A 25,091-nucleotide genomic window follows, 5' to 3' on the forward strand; every position below is an offset into this window, starting at 1 on the left:
AGACAAGCCTTAATGTTCTTTTTGCTCAGCAGTGGTTTTCGTCTTGGAACTCTGCCATGCAGGCCATTTTTGCCCAGTCTCTTTCTTATGGTGGAGTCATGAACACTGACCTTAACTGAGGCAAGTGAGGCCTGCAGTTCTTTGGATGTTGTTGTGGGGTCTTTTGTGACCTCTTGGATGAGTCGTCGCTGCGCTCTTGGGGTAATTTTGGTCGGCCGGCCACTCCTGGGAAGGTTCACCACTGTTCCATGTTTTCGCCATTTGTGGATAATGGCTCTCACTGTGGTTCTCTGGAGTCCCAAAGCTTTAGAAATGGTTTTATAACCTTTTCCAGACTGATAGATCTCAATTACTTTCTTTCTCATTTGTTCCTGAATTTCTTTGGATCTCGGCATGATGTCTAGCTTTTGAATATCTTTTGGTCTACTTCACTTTGTCAGGCAGGTCCTATTTAAATGATTTCTTGATTGAGAACAGGTGTGGCAGTAATCAGGCCTGGGTGTGGCTAGAGAAACTGAACTCAGGTGTGATAAACCACAGTTAAGTTATGTTTTAACAGGTAGGGCAAACACTTTTTCACACAGGGCCATGTAGGTTTGGATTTTGTTTTCCCTTAATAATAACAACCTTCATTTAAAAACTGCATTTTGTGTTTACTTGTGTTATCTTTGACTAATATTTAAACTTGTTTGATGATCTGAAACATTTAAGTGTGACAAACATGCAAAAAAATAAGAAATCAGGAAGGGGGCAAACACTTTTTCACACCACTGTATATATATATACACACACACATTATATACATATAATGTCATGACAAGGTGTAATTTTGGAAATAACTATATAGTTATTTCAAAATTACACCTTGTCATGACATTGAAACCCTGCAATCCCGGTATTGGATATAAATTTACACAGATAAGGTTAGTACGTGATTTTATAACACTAAAATCATGCAAACATGTATTTTGTTTACATCACGCGGCTATACTTTTGAAATTATGTGTACTGTAGCATTTACGGACTGGCCCCATTCACTTAATGAATGGGGCCACTCATAACTGAATAAATGAGGAGCGAGTCTAAAGTAGTTTTTGTGGTAATCAACATTATGCCACAAATGCTGTTGATTAAGCTTAACTTGTATTAAGGAACATTCCTTTAAAGCTGATGTGTGTGTAGTTTTATCAATGCAAAAATACTTTCTCCTATCCTATCTTAACATGTAGAGATAACAAGTAAGTTGGTTGATTTCCCCGAAAAGTGTAAACACTGTGACTCTGTAGCACTTTCCAAAATTGCTCTGTTTGTTGGGGCGGCCCGGCCAGCTTGACACAGCAACATCGGCTCAACATGCCGTGAGTTTGGGCCGTGACAAAGTTCTGTAACTCTCTTCGAAGGAGAAAACAGGAGCTGGATAACAATCCATGTAAGTCTCTTTATTTTCACAATACTTTGCAGTATCACACACTGTTTGCTTTTGAGCAACACACACACCAGATTCTGCTGCGTGCGTCTCTCTCCCTCTCCTCCGGTGGTTCGGACAGCCCTTTTATCCCTCCCAGCTCTCATTGTTAGATATAATTTCCCACAGGTGTCAATCCTTACCATTCTTCATCTCTCGGCCTCGCTCTCCACAGACGTCGATCGGCCACGTCCACATCACCACATACCCCCATCGCCCGACTCAGGCTGGGGCTCCATCTGGCCTGTCACTTATTTACCCCCCCCACCCCACATTCTGGAGAGGAAATCCGCAACAGCCATCTGCGCCCCCGGCCTGTGGACCACCTCGAACTTAAAAGGCTGGAGAGCTAGATACCAACGGGTGATCCGTGTATTGGTATCCTTCATGCAATGGAGTCACTGGAGCAAGGCGTGGTCCGAACAGAGGGTGAAAGCATGCCCAAACAGATAGTATCGGAGGGTGAGGACCACCCACTTGATAGCCAAACACTCCTTCTCTATCGTGCTGTACCTCGTCTCCCTCAGTAAGAGTTTGCGACTAATGTACAGCACGAGGTACTCCTCCCCCTCCACCATCTGGGACATTCCCGCTCTCAACCCCTTGTCCGATGCGTCCGTCTGCAATAAAAAAGGGAGAGAGAAGTCAAGAGAGTGCAATAATGGCCTGCTGCAAAGTGCAGTTTTCACCCGTGTGAATGCCTGCTGACATGGCTCCGTCCACTGGACCAGATCTGGTGCCCCCTTTTTAGCCAGATCAGTCAGCGGGCTGGTGACGGTCAAATAATTACACAAACCTACGATAATAGCCAGCCAGCCCCAGGAACTGTCTCACCTCCTTTTTGGTCTTCGGTCTCGGACAGGCTGCAATCACTACGGTCTTATCAATTTGGGGCCGCACCTGCTCATGACCCAAGTGGAAGCCCAGATACCATACTTCCACCCACCCAATTGCGCACTTCTTTGGGTTTGTCATGAGTCCCACTCATCTCAACGACCTCAGGACAGCCCTCAGATGCTGCAGGTGCCGCTGCCAATCATTACTGTAAATAATGATATCATCCAAATAGGCAGCGTGCGGTCGGAGGATTCTGTCCATGAGCTGCTGAAACTTAGCCGGGGTGCCGAACAAACCGACCGGAAGTGTCACGAATTGATGTAATCCGAATGGTGTTGAAAATGCCATCTTTTCATGGGACATGGGAGTTAAGGGGATCTGCCAATATCCCTTTGTTAAATCCAGTGTCATAAAGCAAGCCGCACCTAACCGATTGAGCAGTTCATAAATCCGAGGCATCGGATACGCATCAAATTTAGACTCCTCATTGACTTTTCTATAATCCACACAGAACCGGACTGGGCCATCGCGCTTCATAACCAACACCACCGGGCTGGCCCAGTCACTGTGGGATTCTTCTATTACCCCCATATCTAGCATGGCCTGTAATTTTTCCCGAACCACTTTTTTTTGTTTTCGGGTAGTCGGTAGGGACGACTGCGTACCACTACCCCTGGGGTCATTTCGATATGGTGCTCTATGAGATTCATACAACCAGGAAGAGGCAAGAACATGTCAGAGAATTCTCTTTGCAACCTGGCGACCTCCGTAACTTGTTATGGTGAGAGGTGGTCTCTGCAAGTGACCGGGGTGACTCGATCGGTGGCTTTTAAGTTCACCTCCGGTCCGAGCTCCTCCATCTCTGGAACCACCAACACCAAAGTCACAGGGACTGCCTCTCTCCACAGTTTTAGGAGATTGAGGTGGTAAATCTGACATGCTCAGCCTCTGTCCATTAATTTAACCTCATAATCAATTTCCCCAACTCGCCGTGTGACCCAAATGGTCCTTGCCACTTGGCGAGTAATTTAGAGCTCGATGTGGGGAGCAATACAAGGACTTTATCATTCGGTGTAAATTCCTGTAGCCGAGTACCCCTGTTAACCAGCTGGCTTTGATGTTCTTGAGCCTGGAGCGAGCAAACTCTCCTGTGTTAATTGCCCCAGTGTGTGGAGTTTTGCTCTCAGGTCAAGAACGTATTGAATTTCTTTTTTGCTGTTTGAAGGTCCCTCCTCCCAATTTTCCTGTAGGACATTGAGCACACTTCGTAGTCGACGCCCGTACAATAATTCAAATGGGGAGAACCCCATGGAAGCTTGCAGGACCTCTCGTACTGCAGATAATAGGGGCTCCAGCCACTTGTCCCAATTTTGAGCGTCTTCATGCACGAAATTACGAATCCTATTTTTTAGTGTCTGATTAAATCATTCGACCAAGCTGTCCATTTGGGGGTGGTAAACGCTGGTCTGAATCTATTTAATCCCCAGTAATTCGTACAGTTCACGTAGTGTACATGACATAAATGTTGTGCCCTGATCCGTGAGGATTTCTTTCGGAATCCCGACTCAGGAGATAATTCTGAAGAGTGCCAACACTATGTGCTGAGATGTTGCGCAGAGGCACTGCTTCCGGATATAACATTGTATAGTCCACCAGAACCAACACAAAGCAATGCCCGGGTGCTGTCCATTCTAATGGCCCGACGAGGTCCATGAAATTCTTTTGAAGGGGACCTCGATCAATGGAAGGGGGCACAATGGCGCTTTTGAGGTGGCTGCGTGATTCACCAACTGACATTCACGGCATGCCTCACACCATCTGCGAACATCCCAGCGAATGCCTGGCCAATAGAAATGGGCCATCAGATGGTCATGTGTTTTTTCCTGTCCTAAGTGACCTGCCATTGGTTTATAATGAGCTGCCTGGAACAACATTTCCCTACAGCTCTTCGGTACTAACAATTGGGTTGTATCCTCCTTTGTCTGAGCATCCTGTGTCACTCGATTCAACTGATCCTTAATAATTGAAAAATACGGATATGCGAGTGCAACATCTGGCTGGAGGCATTGACCATCAATCACTTTCACTTGAGCAAAGGCGTGCCTAAGGGTCTCATCTCACATCTGCTCCAGAGGGAAATCCCCAGCAGGGAATCCTCTAAGGGGTGGGGAAGCCAAGACTTTCCCCTCCCTCACGTCCTCCTGACGTGGAGCTGACGTAGACGGCCCTGGCTGTAACTCCCCAGCCAGCGAGTCACACACCACACTCCAATATGCTTTGTTGCAGGACCCATCCACACACATTCACCTTAATAAGGTAGTAAACGCCAGCCAATTCGTTCCCAAGATTAGTGGGTGGGTGAGGCGGGAATTAAGCGCAGCCTCTACACTATGTTTTTGTCCCCGAAATTGAATAATGGCCGTCACTACAGGGTAATTTTGGATATCCCCGAGCACACACCTTACCTTCACCCAACGGCTTGTATCCAAAGCCTCGGACTGAATCAACCTTTGGTGATTGAAGGTTTGTTTACAACCTGAATCCAATCACCAAAGCCTCGGATTGAACAAAGCTTTGGTGATTGGAGGTTTGTTTTTAACCTGAATCCAACAAGGCTTGATATGTACCCCCATTATTACTCACAGGCATCCGGTACGGGTTGGTGGGGGCCTGTGGTGTGTCAGGGAACCAGATGGACCAATGTCTCCACCTCCATCATGGGGCATCGGTCCTGGAAATGCCCACGGAACCAGGGAACCGGTTTTGGGGTAGGAATTCCCCGTTTCCGGGGAACAGGACCAGGACAAGGGGAAGGAGAGGGGGATGGAGGAAAGAGACAGGGAGAGAGAGAAGAAGAGGGCTCGTCGGCCCCTGAATACGCCGCCATATGGTCCTCAGCCAGCTTGACCGCCTCATCCAGCGACGCCAGATGGTGGCACTGGACCCACTCCATTCCTTTCAGTAGCCAGGCCATGAACTGTTCCTTCCTCCTAATTCCTGGGTTTCAGCACCACTGTGACAAAGTTCTGTAACTCTGTCTGGAGGAGGAAGCAGGAGCTGGATAACAATCCACATAAGTCTCTTTATTTTCACAGTACTTTGCAGTATCACACACTGTTTGCATTTCAGCAACACACACCCCAGACTCTTCTGCATGCGTCTCTCTCTCTCTCTCTCTCCTCCGGCGGTTTGGACAGCCCTTTTATCCCTCCCAGCAATCCCTGCAAACACAAACAGCTGTTAGAGATAATTTCCCACAGGTGTCAATCCTTACCATTCTTCATCTCTCGGCCTCACTCTCCACAGACGTCGCTCGGCCACGCCCACATCACCACACCTTGGCTTGGGGCAGGACTATATGTTTTTTCGACCAATGTCAGATGCAGGGTGTATTCGGAAATCAGTTTGAAAACAATGTTTATTTTTGCAATTCCTTTTGGTTACGCTAGTGTTGCAAAAATGATCTAATGGCTCAAGCTTAAAATCATGAAATTATAAACAAATTTAAATTGAGAAAAATATACATACATGAGAACACTTCTGAATGTGCAGAGCTGTAATAGGCAAAGGTTGGCTACTTTGAAGAAGCTAAAATAGAACATATCTTTAATTTTTTATTTACAAATTTGATTGCTACTGTAAAAAGAGGATAATTTTCTATCCGTTCCGGAGTGGAACTTCAATAAATTGCCCTTGAAGGTCTCTGCGTTGTTCTGTCTTTTCTGAACGCTGAAGTAAAGCAATTATTGTTAATTCACACATTTGATTCCGTTATTCACTTTATCTGACTCCAATTTTACATTAATCTGACTCCAATTTTAAATTGACCTCTATTTTATATTTAAGCTCTAATTAATTTCTGATCATTCTTTTAATTTAACATTTTTAGGTTATTGATTACTCTAAATCCTCTTCTATTCATTGTCCTTTTGATCTTTGGAGACTTATGCCGGCCGTTATTAAATTACGTAAACCTCCCGAAAATGGATAGCCAGTTCCGTTCTTAGTCAGTGGTTGTAGAGTTAACTAATATTGTCTGGTTTGGCTTGTCTCATAACCAGACGATATTGCCGCTTAGTCACGTACATACAACTTGCTAAGACGGGCGGTGAGCAGTGACTGAGAGTCTTTAAATGGCTTTCTCCTACCCGGTTGTCCTGAGTGGTTTCTCCTATATTAAAGCTCCAGTATGGTCTACCCTGGTCTAATGAAATTCAAATCCTACCTGGCTGTCCTAGGTGGTTGTCTTACCTGGTTGTCCTGAGTGGTTTAAATTCAAACTGAGAGTCTTTAAATGGCTTCCTCCTATATTAAAGCTCCAGTAATGATTTCAGAAGAATTCAGAATAAATCAAATAATAACAATTTATTTGTCAGGTAGGATATAAAACATTGTTGCAGAAATTCAAATCAAAGCCATTTTCACATGATCAGAATAAACAAGCATTACTAAAAATAAAAGACAAGTCAAAGAAACATACCTGACAAAACTACATGCAGCGGTACAGCATGGGAGATCTGCTTACAGATCCCCAGAGCTTCCTGCCAACTTTCCTTAAATATCTAGACAGAATAAACATTGAGTACCAAATGGTATTATCCTTTGAACAATGAGAATTTGGGGGTGAATGGGTTCTTGACTTCCTGGGGTTTAACCTTGTTAACATATAGGAGATCATTTCAATTGTAGGTCAAGGAGGGGGATAGACCTCCAGAATTATGCAGTATTTGGCAAAGACCTTATAAATTTGTTACAATTAGTTTTATCAACATGGGAAAGAGACCATTATACCAGTCGCACAGAGACCACTTAAATGATATCAAACACATACAGTTGCATTCTTTGTTTTCATGGTATTTGTTATATTTTTACATATAAATCTTATGTCTTTGTGTTGGTCCAGAGCTGTTGAAGGGGAGAAGGGGGAGAGAGAAGGGGGGGCAGCAAGGTGATTTGCAATTTATCACACTGTGGTGATATTCAGGTGAAGATTTCAGCAAAAGGCGATTTGCAATTTATCACACGTGGTGATATTCAGGTGTAGATTTCAGCTTTTGTGAGAGAGTTCTATGACGTTGATTCTCACAGAGTTCTTTGACTTTTACCGGAAATGGCGCCTTTTGGTTGTAGACATTCCGGTGCCAGCCTTACACTACATAATTCTTCATACTTCCATTTGTGTCATTTCATAGTTTTGATGACTTGACTATTATTTTAATGTAGAAAATAGTAATAATGAGTGGATGTGTCCAAACTTTTGACTTGTGACTTACAATACATAAGAGCCTTGTTTCCTTTTTGTGCATCACAGGTAAACCGGCCCCCATTATAACATGTTTAACTCCAGAAGCAGGAAACAGTGTGTATCTAGCCTGGGACTTGCCTTATTACAATGAGGCTTTGATAGGAGTTCTGGGTTTTGTAGTTCAATGGCAACAGAGCCCAGTGATTAGGAAAAGACTACAATTCTGCATTCCTGAAAGGTAAAACATAGTATTCAACAAATCCATCACAGATGTAATTAACAGATCTGAATAATATAATATATTGGAAGAAAGGATACAAAACAAGTATGTATCATCTGGAATGAGGTTATATGATGATGTCCATTATCCAAAATAAGTTTAATTGTAAAGTCATTAAACTATTTTGAACTTGTACTTTCAGGTTTGAAGCAACATTTCAATATACACTGAGGAAGCCAGTGGAGTTTCTGTCCCTGCTTCTCATCAAGATTATGCAAAAGAAGAGAGTAAGTCTAGTTTACTTCCAGTATATTTGTGGTGTTTGTCTTTCTCATCTCATACTTTGTGTATAGATTTGTGATGATGCTGATGATCATTATTTTTATGTGGTTGATATTATTATTATTGTTGTTGTTGTTGTTGTTGTTGTTGTTGTTATTAGTAGTGATAGGGTGCAACGGGGCTAAAGGCTCCCTGGGGTAAAAGGCTCCTTTGATTTTATTTTCTCCCACTACCACAATACTTTCATAAACACCTGTTTGTCACTATACACTGCAAAAATTTTTAAATATTGCAAATTTATGTAGCTAATGAATATTCTTTTAGTCAAAATTACTAATTTGTCATTTTCAATTTTGTTTAAGGTGATTATATAAAACATTTAAATAACTGTTGCAGGGGCCAAAGGCCCTTATTAAACCCATTATTTTCTTAATGGGGGTGTGGCAGAATGATCCGCCCCTCCTTCTCATCATCGTCGCCCCGCTTCTTAGGGCTGTCCTTCAGCCAGGCTTACGACGGGAGTTGGACGGGAGAGCGAAAAGAGGTACATAATTAATAAGCCTCGTTCTGACAGCAGTGGATGAACCTGATGTGAGTAATGCTTCATCACTGCTGTCTTTAAAACACGGAGTGCACCTCTTCTTGGGGAGCTGGCTTCAAATCTCCATGTGTGCACACTGGGATCCTCGCACGCCCAGGACCAGAGTTTGGACCAGTCGGACGAGTTGGATCCTCCGTCGGACCCACTCCTCATACCCCCGGACGGATTAATGTGTTGCCGGGGGAGAACAGCACACATCGCGGCCGACAGGCTAGAAGCCGGGCCACCTTCTCCTCTCACCGTGGGCCTGGGAAGTCAGGCCACCAAGGATGCCACCGCCCCTCATGCCGTGGACCCTGGAGGGGAGCGTGTGCGGCCGACGGACTCAGCTCATGCCTGGGCCATTCCATAGACACTACCCCGCCCTTCATGGAGCCCCGTCTCACCGCGAGGATGCCAGATACCCCCTTTATTACGAACACTTCCCCCTGGACACTTTATTTTCCCCTTTTATGGACATTTGACTTATTATTTCCAATAAATGCCTCTCCGAGGCTTGACGAAACACCCACTGTGTCTGTCTCTTGCTCACCCCGCCACAGGGGGAATTGATTTGCCATAAAAGTTTTTTCAAATTGGGCTCCCATTGACTGATCCAATCACAATGGAGATTATTTTGTTAATATAATACTTAAGATGTAATGAAATGTCAAGTGCAATTGAAATGAACAGGAAATTAGGAAAGAAGTGGTTGTTTTAAATAAGCAATATGTAAATTTGTTACTCAGAAGAGCATCTTGCTGTCTCAAAAGTATTTGCATAAGTTGACAAATTGTGCCTTTATTACTATTGCCCCAGTATCTACAAGGTATCACTATAAACCCCCGGGGGGCCTTTTACCCCAAGTGAGGGAGCAGGGACGTGCACAGAGATTTTGGGGGGCAGGGGCTCAAGTGGAAAAAAAGGGCACTTCTCATATTTATTAAAAAAAAATGTTTTTTAAACAAAACATTATATATATTAACACAACTCTGACTTCCTTACCAATTTATTTTAATTCCCTCACACTCACGTAATTGTTTCATACTCAACAAATTTCTAAACAGTCATTAACTGGGACAGCTTAACTGGTGATATGCTTTAGTTATTTTGTTTATCCTATTCACCTGCAGTGCCTTGTCAAATGTATGCAAATTAGCACATTTTAATTAGTTAACGCCTACTTTGCATATCAATGTAGCGATTGTGATGACGTTATTAGACAAAATTTTTACTGTATTCACCTGTAGTGTCTCCATTAAGTACAGTACATTAGCCTGTATGGCCATGATATATTGCCTTAGCTAAACTTTAGCTAACTTATTACATTAGTAGCTCATAAGTCATGCATGTTAGCAAGACACACTATATTTGTCTTTTGTCTTTTGGTTAATTAACTGTAGAGTCGAGGCACTGGTAGCTTAGTCTCTTGTTCATTACCACTCACCTCCACACAAGCCAAGAAAAACACAACTGGGATAGGAGCTGGGAGGGGCTGCTGCTTGCCTTTCTGTGTGTCTGATGTGCCGATGTGTGCTGCACTGCTGCGCAGAGACACGGAGGGAGAGAGAGAGGGGGATTCGGACAACAGATGCTGAGTTAAAATTGGCAATAAAAGAACAGAATTCTTCACTCAAGGGCGTGGAGTGAGACAGGGCTGCAGTTTGAGTCCAGCTCTGTTCAACTTTTACATTAATGAGTTAGCAGTGCTACTGGAACAATCTGCAACACCTGGTCTTACTCTAAATAATTCTGAAGTTAAATTTCTTCTCTATGCAGATGATCTGGTGCAGCTGTCAGCTACTGCACAAGGGCTACAGCAGCACCTAGACCTGCTGGAGAACTACTGTCAGAACTGGGCCCTGACAGTCAATTTGAAAAAAAACTAAAATGATGATTTTAGGTTTTTTTTTCAGAAAAAAAGCCAGATTACAGGAAACGTCCTGGTTACTTTTGTAACCTCCGTTCCCTGATGGAGGGAACGAGATGTTGTGTCGATGTAGTGACACTAGGGGTCACTCTTGGGAGCCCCAAACACCTCTGCTTTTTTAAAAAAGGCCAATGAGAATTGGTGAGTGGAATTTGCATGCCACTCTCCCGGACATACGGTATAAAAGGAGCTGGTATGCAACCACTCATTCAGATTTTGTGCTGAGGAGCCGAGACCAGGTCCCAGCCAGTTCAGCATTGTGGCAAGAGGGACACAACGTCTCGTTCCCTCCATCAGGGAACAGAGGTTACGAAAGTAACCAGGACGTTCCCTATCTGTCACTCACTCGACCTTGTGTCGATGTAGTTACACTAGGGGTCCCTATACAAAATGCCACAACTAGCTGAACTGTGTTGCGTGAACTGGCGGTGTGTGATGGGCAGACTGCTGTGTGTCTCGTAGCCAGTGCACCAGGCCGTCACGTAACCTCCCCCAATGCTCTTATGAGCGTCGAATGGTCCATCAGGAACAAGTCGACTTCCCAATTATAGGGACAGGCTAGCCCAGCCGAGGCCTCTTTTCCCTCTTTTTTCTTAAAAAGGGCCTTACCAGCGCACTTACTGAGCCAGAAGCGAGTTTCTCCACAAACTCGTCTGCCACAGGGCTAAGGAGGAAGTTATCCAGGGATCACAGTCTGTGAACACTACTGGGAGTCAAGAGCGCACGTCTTCCCCTCAAGGGAGGGGAATGGCGCTATGTGCAAATGGTACACCCAGCCAGCTGTCCCGGAACTTACCTGCTTGTGCCTGCTACTTCACAGGATGAAACTGACTCAACCCGGAGATTGTAGAACCTTGCAAAGGTGTTGGGTGTTGCCCAACTGGCCAGGGCTCAGGAGGCCGCCATACTCCTGGTAGAGTGGGCTCGTAACCCTGTAGGGGGTGATACGTCCTGAGCTTGATATGCCATAGCAATAGCGTCAATGACCCAGTGGGCGATCCTCTGTTTGGAGACAGCGCTTTGTTTCCGCTGTCCACCAAAGCAGACAAAGAGCTGCTCGGAGCTTCTAAAGTTCTACGTGCAATCCAAATAGATGCGTATAGCTCACACTGGACACAGCAATGCCAAGGCTGGGTCTGCCTCCTCCTGGGGCAGCGCTTGCAGGTTCTCCACCTGATCCCTAAAAGGGGTCGTGGGAACCTTGGGCACATAGCCCGGTCGGGGTCTCAGGATCACGTGAGAGTAACCCGGACCGAACTCCAAGCACGATTCGCTGACAGAGAACGCTTGCAGGTCCCCTACCCTCTTGATGGAAGTGAGCGCAGTCAGGAGGGCAGTCTTGAAAGAGAGTGCCTTAAGCTCAGCTGACTCCAAGGGCTCAAAGGGAGCTCCCCGTAGACTGTGAAGGACTACAGAGTGGTCCCACGGGGGAACAAGGCGCGGTCTAGAGGGGTTCAACCTCCTAGCACCTCTCAGGAACCTGATGATCAAGTCGTGCTTCCCCAAGTACTTACCATCTACTGCATCGTGATGAGCCGAAATAGCGGCTACATACACCTTCAAGGTGGAGGGGGACAGCCGCCCCTCCAACCTCTCCTTCAGGTAGGAAAGCACCTATCCGACTGCGCATCTCTGGGGGACTTCACGTCGGGAAGAACACCACTTAACGAACAGACGCCACTTCAAGGCATACAGGCACCTCGTGGAGGGAGCCCTATCCTGAGTGATCGTGTCTACCACCACGGGCGGTAGGCCACTTAAGTCATCCACGTCCCGTCCAAGGGCCAGATGCAAAGATTCAAGAGGTCTGGTCGCGGGTGCCAGATGGTGCCCCATCACTGAGAAAGAAGGTCCTTCCTCAGGGGAATTCACCGGGGAGGGGGGGCTGTCACGAGGATCATGAGATCTGAGAATCGTGTCTGGGTGGGCCGAGAGGTACCTCGGTCAGGGCGTACCAAAGCGGGCAGTGGGAAGAATCCTGGGAAGCAAACAGGTCTACCTGTGCTCGACCGAATTGACTCCAAATCAGCTGGACCACTTGAGGGTAACCTGATGTGACAGCGCGTCCGCTGCGGTGTTGAGGTCGCCTGGGATGTGAGTGGCTCGTAGCGACTTTAGGCGCTGCTGACTCCAGAGGAGGAGACAATTGTGAGTTGTGACATGCAATGGGAGCGTAGACCACCTTGGCAGTTGATGTAAGCTACCATCGTTGTGTTGTCCGTCCGGACCAACACATGCTTGCCCTGGATCAACGGCTGAAACCTCCGCAAGGCGAGCAGTACTGCCAACAACTCTAGGCAGTTGATGTACCAACACAGCTGCGGGCCAGTCCAAGAACTGGCAGCTGTGTGCCCATTGCATACAGTGCCCCAGCCCGTCTTGGAGGCATCTGTTGTAACCAAACGTGCCTGGAGACCTGCTCTAGGGGAACCCCTGCTCGTAGAAATGCCAGGTCGGTCCAAGGGCTGAAGAGGCGGCGACAGACCGGCGTGATAGTCAAGCGATGTGTCCCGTGGTGCCATGCCCATCTCGGAACTCGAGTCCGAAGCCAGTACTGAAGCGGTCTCAAATGCATCAACCCGAGTGGTGTGGTCACCACTGAGGATGTCATATGCCCCAGGAGCCTCTGAAAGTGTTTCAGTGGAACCACTGTTCTCCATCTGAACTCCTTCAGACAGTTCAGCACTGACTGTGCGCGCTCGTTTGTGAGGCGCGCTGTCATCGAGACTGAGTCCAACTCCAGACCAAGAAAAGAGATGCTCTGAACCGGGGAGAGCTTGCTCTTTTCCCAGTTGACCCGAAGCCCCAGTCGGCTGAGGTGCCAGAACACGAGGTCCCTGTGTGCGCATAGCAACTCTCGAGAGTGAGCTAAGTTCAACTCGTCGAGGGGACTCGAGCCCTGTGGCCGTGCTGAGTCCAGGGACATCGAAGCACTTACCTGGCTCCTGCCGCCCACCATAAGATTGGTCGAGGAGGGAGTAGGAGGAATCTCGTCCCCGTAGTCCACTGGAACCAATCCTGTGTGGGCGTGTTTGTGCCACAGCTGGGTGTACAGGGGCGGGGGGTCCGCCGCTGGAGTGCCATACCTGCCAAAATGGGATGTGGACGTGACAACGGCCGTGCGCACCATATATGTGACCCAGGAGACAAGGGAACCATTCTTTTGTCAGGCTTTTGGGTGCCGCAGCCTCCTGGGCATGCGTTGACAAAAGATTCTCCTCCCGGCCCTCCACCGGCGGATGGATTGGTCTGTCGATCAGCCCCAGAGAAGTGGATCTCCTCGCCCCTGTGTCACCCATCTTGGGGGCGCTTCGAAGCCTTCCTCGGATTATTAGCGGCCGGCCGTGAGACGGGTGGCGTCTGCTTCCTGCGGAGGGCTCCATGCTGGAGCCGAGCCATGGGGGCGGGCTGCGGCGAAGCCGGTGTTGTTGCTGCAGGAGGACGCATTTGCCGACGAGCAGACAGGGTGCGGGGTCTTAAGCCGTGCCGGGGCAGGATATGTTGAAAAACCTCCGTCTGCTTCTTCACCGCCAAGAACTGCTGGGCAAAGTTCTCGACGGCATCGCCAAACAGGCCAGCCTGGGAAATGGGGGCATCAAGGAACCGTGCCTTGTCTGCTTCTCCCATCTCGACCAAGTTGAGCCAAAGGTGGCACTCCTGGACCACCAGGGTGGACATCGCCTGCCCGAGAGACCGCGGCATGACCTTCATCGCCCAGAGAGCGAGGTCGGTCGCCGAGCGCAGTTCCTGCATCAATCTCGGGTCAGAACTACCCTCGTGCAGTTCCTTTAGCGCCTTCGCTTGGTGTACTTGCAGGAGAGCCATGGCATGCAGGGCGGAGGCGGCTTGTCCAGTGGCACCGTAGGCTCTAGCCGTCAGGGATGACGTAAACCTACAGGCCTCAGACAGGAGCTTCGGGCGCCCGCGCCAGGTGGCACTGCTCTGCGGACACAAGTGCACTGCAAGCGCGTTGTCCACCTGGGGGATCACCGAATACCCCCTGGCTGCTCCGACATCGAGGGTAGCAAGAGCGGGGGAGCTGAAAGACCAGGACTGGGCAGTAAAAGGTGCCTCTCACGATCTTGAAATGCGCCGTAAAATCCAGCAGAGAGAGGTGAATTCAACTCAATGAATAGAACCGCTCGGCTCCGAAGAGAAAATCTGAATGAGTGGTTGCATACCAGCTCCTTTTATACCCGTATGTCCAGGGAGTGGCATGCAAATTCCACTCGCCAATTCTCATTGGCCTTTTTTCAAGGTGTTTGGGGCTCCCAAGAGTGACCCCTAGTGTCACTACATCGACACAACGTCGAGTGAGTGACAAATAGGGAACCAGATACACATTCACTCTGGGAAACATTGCAGTAGAACACACCCTACACTACGACTACCTCGGTCTTAAAATCAGTGCTTCAGGGGGTTTTGGTCTGGGAGTGAATGCACTAAAAGAGAAAGCTAGAAGAGCATTCTATGCTATTAAGGGCAAATTTACCCAAATAGACATTCCTGTAACAATTTGGAGTAAAATCTTTGATAGTATTATTATGCCTATTGCTCTGTACGGATGTGAGGTTTGGGGTCCACTCTGTCTGGCAGATTACTCTAGATGGGACAAACACCCCATAGAATCCCTGCATGCAGAATTCTGTAGAAGCATTCTAAGAGTTCAGAGAAGAACACATACTAATGCATGCCAGGCCGAACTAGGAAGATACCACCTAATTAAACATATTGAAAAACGATCCTTCAAAGTTTGGACACACCTAAATTCAAGTTCCCCTAACACACTGCAACATGAAACCCTTAAAACCCAAGAGCTGAAGCCTAAAACCAGTCCCCTTTGTCAGCTGGCTGTGAAATTCACAAACCCACTAACAACTAACAAACACCAGTTTCAGACCAGCACTGCTGAACAAAACCAAATCACAACAAACCAAATCATAAAAGAAAGCAAAAATTCCTATTTGGACCATCGGGAAAATGAAAGTAAAAACCAAAGCAAATTGGAATGTTATCGGACCCTAAACAGAATGTATAATCTGGCAGAATATCTCCACACGGTAAGAGATCCAAGACAGACAGATCCTCACCAAATACACACTCAGTGATCACAGTCTGGCCATAGAAAAAGGCAGACACAGACAAACATGGCTTCCAAAGGAAGAACGAGTCTGTGCTCACTGTGACACTGATGAGGTCAAGACAGAGACTCACTTTCTCCTTCACTGTGAGAAATTTACAGAGGTGAGAGAGAAATACTTTGACAAACTCTCAAACCTCATGCCACAGTTATCCAGTTCAGCAGAAACAGATCAAATGCAGGTGTTACTTGGAGAGGACAATCATGCATCAGTTGCAGCTAAATTCATTTTTGAGATGCACACCCTCAGAAACCAATCACTACCTTAATGTACTTCAGTCACAGTATTTTTATTTTTTTATGTTCATAATGTCTTGTTAAACCTGACACCTTATTTTCATTCTATTTTTATTGTTATTTGTTACTGTTTTATTATTATTATTTGTCTTGTCATTATCTGTTTTGTGTATTAATGCTTTGGCAATATTGTATGTAAACAAAATCATGCCAATAAAGTACTTTAAAATTGAAATTGAAAATTGAGAGGGAGGGAGAGAGAGAGAGAGAGAGAGAGAGAGAGAGAGAGAGAGAGAGAGAGAGAGAGAGAGAGAGAGAGGGAGGGAGGGTGGGCGGGCATCGGAACTCGACAAAGTCTCATCTCCAGACCTGATATTCTGATTTTTTATTCAATAAATATATTTGTTTGACAGGGAAGCTGTGCGCAAACAGGAATATATATATATATATATATATATATATATATATATATATATATATATATATATATATATATATATTCATTTATAAAAAAAATTAAAAAAGCACCCCAGAAAAAAGGGCACTTTCTCTTGAGGAAGAAAAAGGGCAGGTGCTCAAGCCCCGTTGATGTCTATGTGTGCACGTGCCTGTGAGAGAGCCTTTTACCCCTTTTTAATTTTATTCAAAACAACCTTCTGTTGTTATTAATTTTCACAGAAATTATGTTGCTCCATCAATATTCAATACAAATAAATTTATTTCTTGAATCTTGATACACATTGTGACCAGAAAAAAAGCTAATTTTCCTTAGGGTGTGCCTTTAGCCCCGTTGTATCCTGTTAAGTTTAGTAAGTTACCACAAGGGGGCAGATCATTTTATAGAGTGAATAAAGAGTGCAGATGGATTGGTGTTAAGTTGCCACTAGGGAATTTGCATGTCTATTTAAGAAGTTAATACAGTAGCAGTTAAGGTTATTATCAAGCAGTTTTTAATTGTTCAGCATTTTCCTGGTCAGTGACTGAAGGGCCCTCAATCCGATATTTTTTATTTTTTTTTCAGGTGCACTGACTGGTCCAGATGTATCAATTACCATTGTTGGGGAAAAGCAAATTCTGATCCAATGGGAACAGCATGACCAAGGAAAACAGAGAGGATTTATTGCAAATTATACCATCTACATTCAGAGACACTGAGACAAGAGACTTACTGAGAACAGTGAGTAAAACGGTTGTTTGTAATTGTATAGAGCTTGTGGTTTGTGTCTGTAAATATCTGTGTGTGCGACTGGGGTGAGGAGAGCGATGCAGTTCATGGTTTGTGCACACAGAATCACAACTTTTGTTTGTTCATTAACATCACTCTCTCAAGCAGGATTGGTTTCACTTCACAACAATTCAGGTGTCTTTAACCTCATCCCACAAGTGATGCATTGCACCTTTATGCATTTAGTTCTGTGGAAAGACTCTACCTGTCTTTGGCTGACACTCATCACTGTCATACCCACAGTTTGACAGCAGGGTTTTCCACCATTTACTTCACATCCTCTTCCAGTAACCCCACTCCCCTACACGTCTACATCACTAGTCTGAAAATGATTTCGAGAGCTTGTTCTGAGCTTACACTGCAAAATTTTTATTATTTAAAAAGTCTGTCAAATTGTTAAAGACAATGGGAACCAATTTTTTTTTTTTATGTTTCAGCAGCAAACCCTTAGTGTCCAAACCATTGCAATTATAACTAAGGGTTTCTTAACTTTAAAAAAGAAAAAAAAAAAAACATTTCTTTCCAGGCTGATCACACTGTGAATTTGGCAGCAGGAGGTTAAATGTTCTGTTGCTAAAATCGGTCAGTACTTATTGAAATTCAAACCACTGCCCTCAGTGGCTGAAGCTAGAAATGTTGTTAAGGTGAAATGTTCACAGGGTGGCACCAAAAGCAAGTTAGTTGTTTATGTGAAAATGATTACTTCCTCGTTTCCTGTTGTCTTGGGGCGTTTTCCAAACAGCATTTTTGCGCCCTTGAAGGGCACTGTGGGAAAGGGAACGCCACTCAAAGTGTTGTTCCAAACAAAAGTAAGAAACATTTTTTTTTTGCGAAGGGTACATTCACACAGTAATGCAATGCTCCTTTGTGCCCACGTCAGGAGCTTTGTCCTTTGGAGTGAGGGCATAGGGATGATATCTTTCGATTGGAATTCGCCCTTGGAGTGAATGTGATTACCTCCTTCTTTCCCTGGGATAAGAACTAATATTGTATGGATTGCACGCATAGTCCTATCATTGTTGGGTATATTCCAATTACAAAGTAATTAGTTACTGTCATCAAATTACTTTTTAGCCAATTCATGCTAGGCAATTCGTTTTTATATTCTTGTCAGATTACAGTTACTTACCCAACATTGGTAGCGCCACAGGGTAAGGTGAACACATTTGAACTGATGCCTGATGTGGGATGGCGCCTGTCTGTAATTCGGCAGTATGGGGTTGATTTTACGGTACATAAATATTCAGAAGCAGCATGTTGATTTCCTGTGATCATGTTGTAATTGCTTCTGTGAATCACAAAATGAAATGTTAGGCAAAATGACAGACTCAGTCAGACAGACTAAAGCCCAAAGTATACTTCTGTCATACACGAACGCTGAGCGTCCGCATGCCGTACAGGACGCACAATGCAGTTCTCGTCATCAACAGAGTGCTCGAGCACTGAACGCGCGCAGCCCAATTTTTTTAACAGTGCGTCTTTGAACATGCAGAATGCTCATGTGCCTGGAATTATTTGCACTAATTAGTGGGTCCAAAAGGTGGCAACACTCACATTTGAGTCTTTGTTGTCATGAAGATGCGCTAGAAGAAGATGAAATCGCCAGAAAGCAACAGGAGACGAAGGTAAAAACGTCAACAGTGGATGTGCACGTCAAGAACACGTGTGTGAGGAGGTCAGGAGATACCTGCATTTATATAACTCGAGTCTGAAGGACTATAAGGACATCTTTATGGGTCTAAACTCCTGAAGAGAAATAATCTGGTGTCTTGTACAGTCGTAGCATGCATGTAACAACAGCCTGTGTAGCACAGTCAGATGGAGTACACTTTGACAGGTTCGCGTTCGACTGTATGCAGACACCGAGTGTTCGTGTCAAAATCAAAGTATACTTTGGGCTTTACATATTGCCTAACATCTTTTTTTAGGTGTTTCATGGAAGAAAGAAAATCACACAGGTTTGGAACAACATGAGGGTGAGTAAATTATTTTTTATTTTTGGGTGAGCTATCCCTTTAAGGCATGCAACTGGGCCCAGATTCATATCTTGTTGCATACAGATAATTGAAAATCCCCAAATAATGTACTATTGCATTTATTTTAGGTCAGAATAACTATGCGTATATAAATAAGCTCATGTTCTCAACAAGATGTTTCCTTGAAAATCCGTTTGAATTTAACTTGTTCCACAGCACAGTTTGATTTAGATTGTTCTTAGATTTTACTATTCCAAAACAAAACATATGGGTGGTGGAAAAAAGATATCACACTCAAAGGGACAGGCCCACATGTCAGACTAAGCTGAAACTGAAAACTATTCATTGATGGGCCCCACATTCACAGGACTACAATAGATGACAATAACTTTAGATTTCTAATTTTATAAAAAAAAAAACTTGTGGTGGCACAAAATTATTAGAGAGTAAACTGTGGATTTTATATGAGCGGGCGTGTTTATGACCTGCCTAGACCTGCTTGGCACATCATTGTAGTCACACATTCTAGTGACAGCGTAGATCAGTGTCATTGTCTAAATGATTTTAAGAATGGACTAGGCTAGCCAATGTGTTTGTTACTAGAGTGAAAAAATGAATGTCCTCTGTCTTCTATGTTATTTACGTACCTTCTTAGAGCTACAGATCAGGCTGGGACAAATGCGACCCTACAGCTATTCTTAACTTGTGGCTTGAGGCATGACAGGAAGTACAGGCAACAGCGGAAGATTCGGCTATGTGCAAATGTTTCTGTCTCTTCCAACGTAAAGCTACTCTAACCAAGCTGTGAAACAGACATTAGTTACTTGTAACTTGGTTAGAACGTGGCCAGAAAATGTCTGTTATTATCATGTGGTGTAACAACAGTAAAAACGATGAAGAACCAAAAAAAGTAGTCACCATAACAGTTTTTAACCAGTGTTATATATCTCCACCCTCCTGGTGTTAAAAGAGCAGTGCTATGGGACTGTTTAACATTAAAGGGATAGTTCACCCAAAAATAAAATTGACTTTCATATTTTCTTTGACTAAAATATTGTTCCAAACTTTATGGCTTTCTTTCTGCTGTGGAACATAAAAAGAGACAGAATGTTAGACTCACCTTTCAGTTTCATTGCATCTTTTTTCCAATTAAAGTGAATGGTGTCTGTTTTGCCTAACATCTCATTTTGCGATCATACAAGTTTTTGGAACAACATAAGGGCTAGAGAATGATGACAGAATTAGAGCCATGACAACTCTTGGAAAGATTTGGCATGTGAATGTGGGTATGACATATTCATAGGATATTGGTTTTGGCTGCTGCTGCTGCTGTTGCTACGGCTAGAAAACACACAGATATAAAGCATGTGGACATGCTGCTGCTGCACAATTAGACAAAGCGCAAGACATACTGCATCAAGCATGTAGGACATGCTACTGCACAAACAGATATACAAACAAGGCCCATGTAGCACATCTAGACATGTAGCAGATCTGGGTAGAGGTTGGTTTCAGAGAAAAACTCTTGCAGCATACTACAGTAAAACTGGCTTATCTGCAAAACTGAGCAATTTAAATGTTAGACAAAGAGAGAGACCCAAATTGATTTGCTACCTAATTGCATTTCAAAGGACCAATCAGCTTACACCATGCGAGCCGATTGGCTTAAAATTTCACACGTGAACGAGTCAATTGGCTAACAGATAGCAAGTTCAAAAAAACATTTCAGCTTGCACCAAATAGGGCTCTATTTTCGTTAGCACGCAAAGCACAGCACTATGTGCAACGACTGGGCGCTATATCTTATTCAGTTTTCGTGAGAGCTCTAGTTCTAAGCACAATTTTCGTGCCAGCACAAGTGGCTGTGGGTGGGAGTGTTTGCGCTGCCTGAAGGTGAATGTGAGCAAACTGTGGGTGTATTGTATGTTAATGAAGTGCCGCAAATCACAGTTTGCTAATTTCCTGAGAAATAGGTAATTGCGCTAAGATGTTTCAATACCACGTCTGTTTTCAGTGCAAAATCCAAACTCAGTTCCTACATTTGCAGTTTGGAGGTTCACCAGTAGGTGATAAAGAATAAGTTAATGTCCAAACTCTGAAAATATAGTGGGACATCAAATTAAGTCCCTGACAATCACTGTCGTAGTCGTTTTATGAAACAAAATTGAATAAGATTTGTGTTAAACTATCTATAGGTCATGGTTTATATTTCAATTATTATTATTATGTTTATATTTACAATTGTATTTATGATCTAATTTGTATTGGTATTTTTCCACCTGTTGTCATAGAGTGATTTTTAAGTCACTGCAAATGGGGCTGGTGAAAGAAGTTGGAAAAGGTAAAATGTTTGGATTTGGTATGATTTATTTGACGACTTTGTTATTTTGATTATATTTTGGTCTCGGTTGAAGTGTAATTTGAATTTAGAAATATTTTTGGTTAAACAAAATTGTGTTTCAATAAATGAATTAAAATTTTCAAAATCAAAATCGATGGGTAGAAGTGAAGTGCGTGCCGATACAATCACTGTTAATATTAGCCGTGATTTGTGTGTCAGTAGATAAAAAAAATATTCATAATACTTAACTTTTTTTATAATTTAATGGAGCGTACATGCAAATACTGACCAGAATCAAATTTTCCACAGAAGGGGGTCACTGTCATAGAAATATGCCTGACATTGATCAAGGACACAGTTAATACACAAAAGAACTTAATTTTCAATTCTTCTGATTCATTGGATACAGTCCATTTACACTACAAACTTCTTATGAATGTGCTGTCTTTGTTTATATCACTAGTGCTTGACAGGGAGTGGACTATATAATTGGAATGCAGATGATGCAATAACCAGAAAAGAACCTCAGAATTTATTTGCACTTGGCCCAACCCATTAGTGCGTTGCATGCCTTATTTCACCAAACCCACATGCACCTAGATTTAACATATGCTTGCCCGAAAATACCAAAAATTCATGGCCATGCCCACTGACTTTGTGCTTATGACTTATGGCATAGTACTGCGCTTAGCGCTAGCACTCTTAAAATTGGGCCCATAGAGTTTCATGGCTGAACTATTGTCATTTTAGTCATGACAACTTTTGAAAAGATTTGACATGTTAATGTGGTTATGACATATTGATAGGATATTGGTCTTGGTGGACTAGGTGTGCTATGCTGCTGCTGATGCTGGTGGTGCTGCTGCAGAGCAAATACTGAGACTTGGTACTGCTAGAAAATACACAGACATACTGAGTTAAGCATGTGGACATGTACCTGCTCCCACACAATTAGACAAAATGCAAGACATGCTGCATTAAGCACGTAGGACATGCTGCTGCACAAATCGACACACAAACAATCCCCCAACAAAGCAGGGGAGCTGCACAAAACGCATAACACACGAACACAACCACACAACGCCAAGCAGATCTATCACCAAGACTTATGTACTGCTGCTGCTCCGAAGAGCCATGTGAAGCAATAAATGCTACTTTTTAATTTTTCAGTTATTCTAAGTTATCGGACACTTAAGCATGAAACCATGTTTTTTATTTAATAGCATTCACATCAAGACTTATGCAGTATGCACAGAGCATGATTTAAATAGAAACTGTCAATCAAACAGTTGTCAAACTTGTTTGCTAAAGTAGACTAAACAGAGTGTAAATTAAGCAAATACATGTTTTATAAAGAATTCTTGATAATTGATGAAACACCAATCATCTGTTTATATTTTGTGTGTTTTCTGCTTGCAGAAACTGTGCCTCACAATTTTTCTAGATCTTTCAGCTGGGAACTGCTGGGTCCACAGAAAAGTTTTGATGTCCTGATCTCCACGTGGAACCAAAGGGACACCTCCGCGAAGGGCCCAAAGGAAAAGCTGCCAACTGCTACTGTCAAAAAAGCTTGATGTGTGGGGATATAGCTAAAACATATCAACCTCTTCCAGACAACACGACAGGTGCCTTGCCTTCGTGTGCAATAAAGAACATTTATGGGAGACAGTAGAGCTCCATGAGATAGTAGAGCTCCTTGCCTTGAGACAATTACATCAGTTTGACCACAAACAGACATATGGATCTGGAATTTTTTTTTTTTTTTAAGCTGTACTACAGAGCAAGAGGGTTTGGAAGTACAATATTTGGCTAAACCAAAAAGAAAATAGTGGGAATGTAATACATTTTTATAGGAATAAGTTGTGCATTTATATGTTTTCATAAAGGTTACAGTATTCTATTACCAGCATATAGGCATTTGGTTCTAGCTGTGCACATTTTAACAACAATATAGTAACCTGTAGATTAAATGTTATGGTGTTAGACTACACTGAAAGAAATGTTAACCTAAAAAATGTGCTTCATGTGGTGACATCTAAATTAACTGGTTTGATTCAAGTCAAAAATACACATCTGAATCAACCGGACTACATTAGGTTACACCAACAAACTAATTTTAAGCGTTAGGCCACTTAGAACTAGTTCATTGTGGTTAATTTTGCATTCAGAGTGCATACACAATGCATTATTTATATGTATTTATGCACTTACAAAGTAATTACACTGATATTAGGCAGAGTAAATTCAGTATTTACTGACACTTGTGTTATTGTGTTCTTTCCAGATGGAATGGTAGCTGGACTTTGTTTGGCAGCTGCTGTTCTAATGGTGATTGTTTCCAATCTGATGTACCTCAAATGCATGCGGCAAAGGTGAAGCGCTGAACAAGGGGGTTATGATTTTACTAAGTGTAAAACACTTTGCACTTTCATTTGTGCTGACAGTTTCATAATGTGGTTTATGTCTGCAGTGTTTCATGATGTTACAGTCAGTCATAATGTAATGTCAAAGTGTATGCAAAGCGTTCTGAATTATCAACCTGTTGTAAGGTGGTAAAATGGCATTTTATTTTACGGATAATAAATACCAAATAATATAACCTTGAATATATTGAACATATTGAATTTCTGTATAACTAAAAAAAAAAATCTCTTTACAGAATGATGAAGATGTGTATGTTGATGGGAGTCACTTGGCTTTTCGTAAATGTACCTAAATTTGACAATAGCAATGCTATAAAACTTCTGAAGGTAAAAATATATATATATCTATAAAGGAATATTTTATTCAAAATGATCTAATTTAGTGCAATCAACATAAAAAAGGTGTGATTTTGGGGCTTTTGTCTATTGCAATCAATGTCTTTTATTATCTTGGATAATGCTTATTTTGACATAAGGTTATTAAGTGAATCATGCCGTGATTTCAGAAGATTTGAGACCACAAAAAAGAGTTGCTGGTGACCACAAGGTTGGATATTCATCCATTATCAATCTTCTGGAGATGTCATTCAACTAACATTTCTGGACTTTATAGGAAATCACTGTGAACACCAACATTACAGCTAAAGATCTACAGGTATTGATTCTGTTGGCTAAAATCAGAGTCCAAGAATCCACAGAGGAACACCCTGAACAAGTATGCCTAGGAAGAAACCATAGCTCTCTACAAGAACATTTCAACATTACTACAGTTTGCCAAGAACCACCTAAGTGATCTGCACTGCGGACACATGCTGACAATGGAACCCTTTAACAAAATTATCCTGATGGAGGGAACGAGACGTTGTGTCGATGTAGTGACACTAGGGGTCACTCCTGGGAGCCCGAGACACCTCTGGTCTTTGATAAAAGGCTACTGAAAATTGGCAAGTGGTATTTGCATGCCACTCCCCCGGACATACGGCTATAAAAGGAGCTGGCGTGCAACCACTCATTCAGGTTTTATGCTGAGGAGCCGAGACAAGGTCCGGCCATTTCAGCGGGTAGTTCAGCATTGTGGCAGGAGGGACACAAAGTCTCGTTCCCTCCATCAGGGAACGGAGGTTACACAAGTAACCATGACGTTCCCTATCTGTCACTCACTCGACGTTGTGTCGATGTAGTGACACTAG

General features: G+C 43.6%; 1 protein-coding gene across 6 annotated transcripts in view; it reads left to right on the forward strand.

Annotated features, from left to right (window-relative positions):
- The window catches only part of LOC127449464 (uncharacterized), a 39,205-nt gene that overhangs the window by 8,114 nt on the left and 6,000 nt on the right, over nt 1-25,091 (forward strand). For 3 of the 6 annotated variants that reach the window (XM_051712907.1, XM_051712902.1, XM_051712908.1), the window contains exons 5-6: nt 7,614-7,785; nt 7,970-9,092. In XM_051712907.1, the coding sequence (XP_051568867.1) occupies nt 7,614-7,785; nt 7,970-8,120 (323 nt within the window). In that variant the 3' untranslated portion in view covers nt 8,121-9,092. Of the gene's footprint in view, nt 1-7,613; nt 7,786-7,969; nt 9,093-16,957; nt 17,114-22,897; nt 23,104-23,762; nt 23,851-24,137; nt 24,229-25,091 lie in introns of those variants that run through there. The other 3 variants (XM_051712905.1, XM_051712906.1, XM_051712903.1) reach the window with 3 other exon arrangements.

Source organism: Myxocyprinus asiaticus, chromosome 12 (assembly GCF_019703515.2).
Source record: "Myxocyprinus asiaticus isolate MX2 ecotype Aquarium Trade chromosome 12, UBuf_Myxa_2, whole genome shotgun sequence".
Lineage (NCBI taxonomy): Eukaryota > Metazoa > Chordata > Actinopteri > Cypriniformes > Catostomidae > Myxocyprinus > Myxocyprinus asiaticus.